At 58.9% G+C, this 3,208-nt stretch overlaps 1 protein-coding gene across 2 annotated transcripts in view; it reads left to right on the top strand.

Annotated features, from left to right (window-relative positions):
- RNF128 (ring finger protein 128) overlaps window positions 1-3,208 on the top strand; it is a 68,189-nt gene that overhangs the window by 21,701 nt on the left and 43,280 nt on the right. The window contains exon 1 of one of the 2 annotated variants that reach the window (XM_024210146.2): window positions 417-920. The exons of the other annotated variant lie outside the window; for it this stretch is intronic. Within the exon in view, the coding sequence (XP_024065914.1) occupies window positions 488-920 (433 nt within the window). The 5' untranslated portion in view covers window positions 417-487. Of the gene's footprint in view, window positions 1-416; window positions 921-3,208 lie in introns of those variants that run through there. 2 annotated transcript variants of the gene reach the window in all.

Below are 3,208 nucleotides of genomic sequence, written 5' to 3'. Positions count from 1 at the left end.
GCCCCCCCCCCCGGGTGTCTGTGGCGGAGGGGTATCAGTGCAGCCCCCCCCCCGGGTGTCTGTGGCGGAGGGGTATAGCTGCAGCCCCCCGGGTGTCTGTGGCGGAGGGGTATCAGTGCAAGCCCCCCCCGGGTGTCTGTGGCGGAGGGGTATCAGTGCGAGCCCCCCCCGGGGTGTCTGTGGCGGAGGGGTATCAGTGCAGCCCCCCCCGGGTGTCTGTGGCGGAGGGGTATCAGTGCAGCCCCCCGGGTGTCTATGGCGGAGGGGTATCAGTGCAGCCCCCCCGGGTGTCTGTGGCGGAGGGGTATCAGTGCAGCCCCCCGGCCAGGGGCGGGTGTCTGTTTGCGGAGCTCCTTCCCAGTACCTCCCCGCGGGGGCGGGGCCAGCCCGCCCCTGGCGCGTGGGCGGGCCCGGCGGCGCAGTGAGGTGCTGAGAGTCTGGGCGCGCGGCGGCTCAGTGGCTGCGGCTCACGGGCCCTGCGGGTGGCATGCTGTCCTCGGCCGCGCTGCTGGCGCTGGGCGCGCTGCTGTGCCTGGGCCCGCAGCCCCCGGGTCGGGCGGCCGCCGCTCAGGCCATGTGGACCGCCTGGCTGAACGTGTCGTGGCGGGAGCCCGGCGGCGGCGGGAACCGCAGTGGCTGGAACGCGAGCGAGAGCGGCCTCTTCGGGCAGGACTCGCCGCTGCAGCGGGCGGCCGGGCTGCTGGTGCAGCCCGACGGGCCCGACGGCCTCAACGCCTGCAGCCCGCTCACCAACTTCAGCGAGGCGGGCGCCGGCCAGGCCTGGCTCGCCCTCATCCAGCGCGGCGGCGGCTGCACCTTCGCCGACAAGATCCGCCTGGCGGCCGAGCGCGGCGCGGCGGGGGCCGTGATCTACAACTACCGGGGCACGGGCAGGGAGGTGCTGACGATGTCGCACCCGGGTGAGTGACGCGCGGGCTCCGGCCCCTGCAGGGAAAGGGGAGGGTCCTCGTGGCTCGGCTCCCGTGGCGGGGGGGGATCGGATCGTCCCCTCGCCAGCCCGCAGACTGGTCCCCGCCAGGTGCGCTGGCCCGCTCCCCGTCCCCTGGGCTGGGCTCTGCTCCCCGGGCTCTGGCCGGGCTTCCTTCTCGCATGGCAACGCTGCTGCTGCTGCCCTAGAGCTTCAGGGGCAAACCCTGCTCGAGACTTCTCTGGAGAAAGGTCTCCCCGAGCTCCCATGGAGGGGGCCGATGGCTTCCCCTTTCACGAGGCAGGGCTAGGTCTCCAGGGGCCAGGGCCGGCTTTAGGCCAATTCCACCAATTCCCCCGAATCGGGCCCCGCGCCTAGGAGGGCCCCGCACCCAGTGGCAGGGCCGCCCAGAGTGGGGGGCAAGTGGCAGAGAATCCCTTCCCTGGCTAGAGACACCTTTTTAATTTTTACTCTCCCAGCGGCGCTCTGGGTTTTTGGCAGCACTTTGGCGGCGGGTCCTTCGGACCCGGAGCGAGTGAAGGACCCACCGCCAAAGACTAGGAGCGCGGCCCGGTGAATACAAGCCCCACGTGGTTTTTTTACGTGTTTTTTTTTTTAGTCATCCCCGTCGGGGCCACGTCGAAACTGTTCGAATCGGGCCCCGCACTTCCTAAAGCCAGCCCTGCTAGGGGCTGAGTGTCGGGGCTGCATTTTGGGATTCACGCCTAGCACCCGAAGAGGGGGTGGTGCTGTGCAGGTGTAGGGCAGTGGGGCCTCTGACCCCGCCGGCTTGTGGCTAAGCAGCAGCAGAACTGCTGTTGCTGTAATAATGAATCAACAACTCGCCACGTAAAGCGAACTGCCTTCATTAGAGCTCGAATTTTTCTCCCCAGGAACGAGGTCCTCGGTAGTGTCTCCAAGGTCTGAACAGAGGGAGTTTGCCGTATGCCAATGGGAAGGAGAATCCACTCAGCGGCAGTGTGCGCAGGGAGTCAAAAGGGCACTAAGTGGATTCTAAGGATTGGCAGGATGTGGAGCAGGGGTGGAGTTTGGGAAAACTTGGGAGGCAAGAAGGAGCATGAACTTGATATAGAGAGGCTAAGAGTCATTGCAGAGACTAAAGTAAGGTTGACAGAAAGACTATCTTGGCAGCTGTGGCTTGGACTGAAAGTGGAAAAGATGAGTGGGACAAGCCAGACATATGGAGGAATGGACTATTGTCTCAGCAGTAAGATAGAAAGGAAGAGATTTGGGGGACAACGTAGGAGTAGGAATTCTGAGGGTTGGATGGCGGGGGAGACAGGGTAGTAAATTAATGATGGTCAGATGTTGCCAAGATTGCAAGCATAGGGGAATGGTGGTGGTGATGTAAGGGGAAAAGGAGGAAGCTGGAGAGAGGGTTAACTAGTACTCTAGCTCTTGATTTTGAAAATATCTTCTGAACACAAACTGATGCAGTCCTGAGTCTCCGGACGGCTCCAGTGCTTACCTCTCAGAACTTTCCAATGCTGTAGCGAAGTGAAAATGAACAGGAAGTACTTGGTTTTCAGCAGGGTGTTGGCCAGGGACAGATGGCATTTTTAGTCTGGCTAGTTTAGTCCCCTCAAGTGACGTTAACCTAAAAGATCTTGATTTTGATCTTCAAAAGACAAGAAATCCTCATGCCGACATGCCTGTTACTCTTTCCTGAACTCTTACCAATGTATCAGCCTAAACATGGCTTGCCATTCAAGGCGTTTTGTTGAATTTCTGATTTAATACATAACAATGTTAAATACATAAGCTGTTGAAGTTTAAACCTGAGCAGGTTGCTGCCTGAGTTCTCTGGGCTGGGAGAGCTGTGCACTGTCATATGGCAGCATGTGTTCAGACATATGGACTGGGGGTGGGAATTGTTTGGTTCTTTTTGCTACTAATCTAGTTAACTGTGCTCAGACTCTGCTTTTCAGTCAGTCTACCTGGGCAGGGGCAGAGAGAGGGGCTGATGTCTCCTCCAGACATTTCTATTTTTAGTCACAGTTTTCCCTGTATCCCACACAACAATGAACTCTGAATGGAATTAGTGTGGGTCCCACCCTTTGATCTTCATGTGAATTCATTTTATGCCTCACAACTTGTCCCTTGACAGGTTGAGTGGTGTTTCCAGTACAAGTATCAAGCCTTTTTAAAGCAAATTTACTTTCTGCAGAAGTTGATGGCATGGGTTCCTTCCACTTGCCATAGAAAGTTTCCTGTATCAGAGGGGTAGCCGTGTTAGTCTGAATCTGTAAAAAGCAACAG

The sequence above is a fragment of the Terrapene carolina genome, unplaced genomic scaffold (assembly GCF_002925995.2).
Source record: "Terrapene carolina triunguis isolate 2854851 unplaced genomic scaffold, T_m_triunguis-2.0 Scaffold131, whole genome shotgun sequence".
Lineage (NCBI taxonomy): Eukaryota > Metazoa > Chordata > Testudines > Emydidae > Terrapene > Terrapene triunguis.
This window is presented reverse-complemented; position numbering and strand designations above follow the sequence as displayed.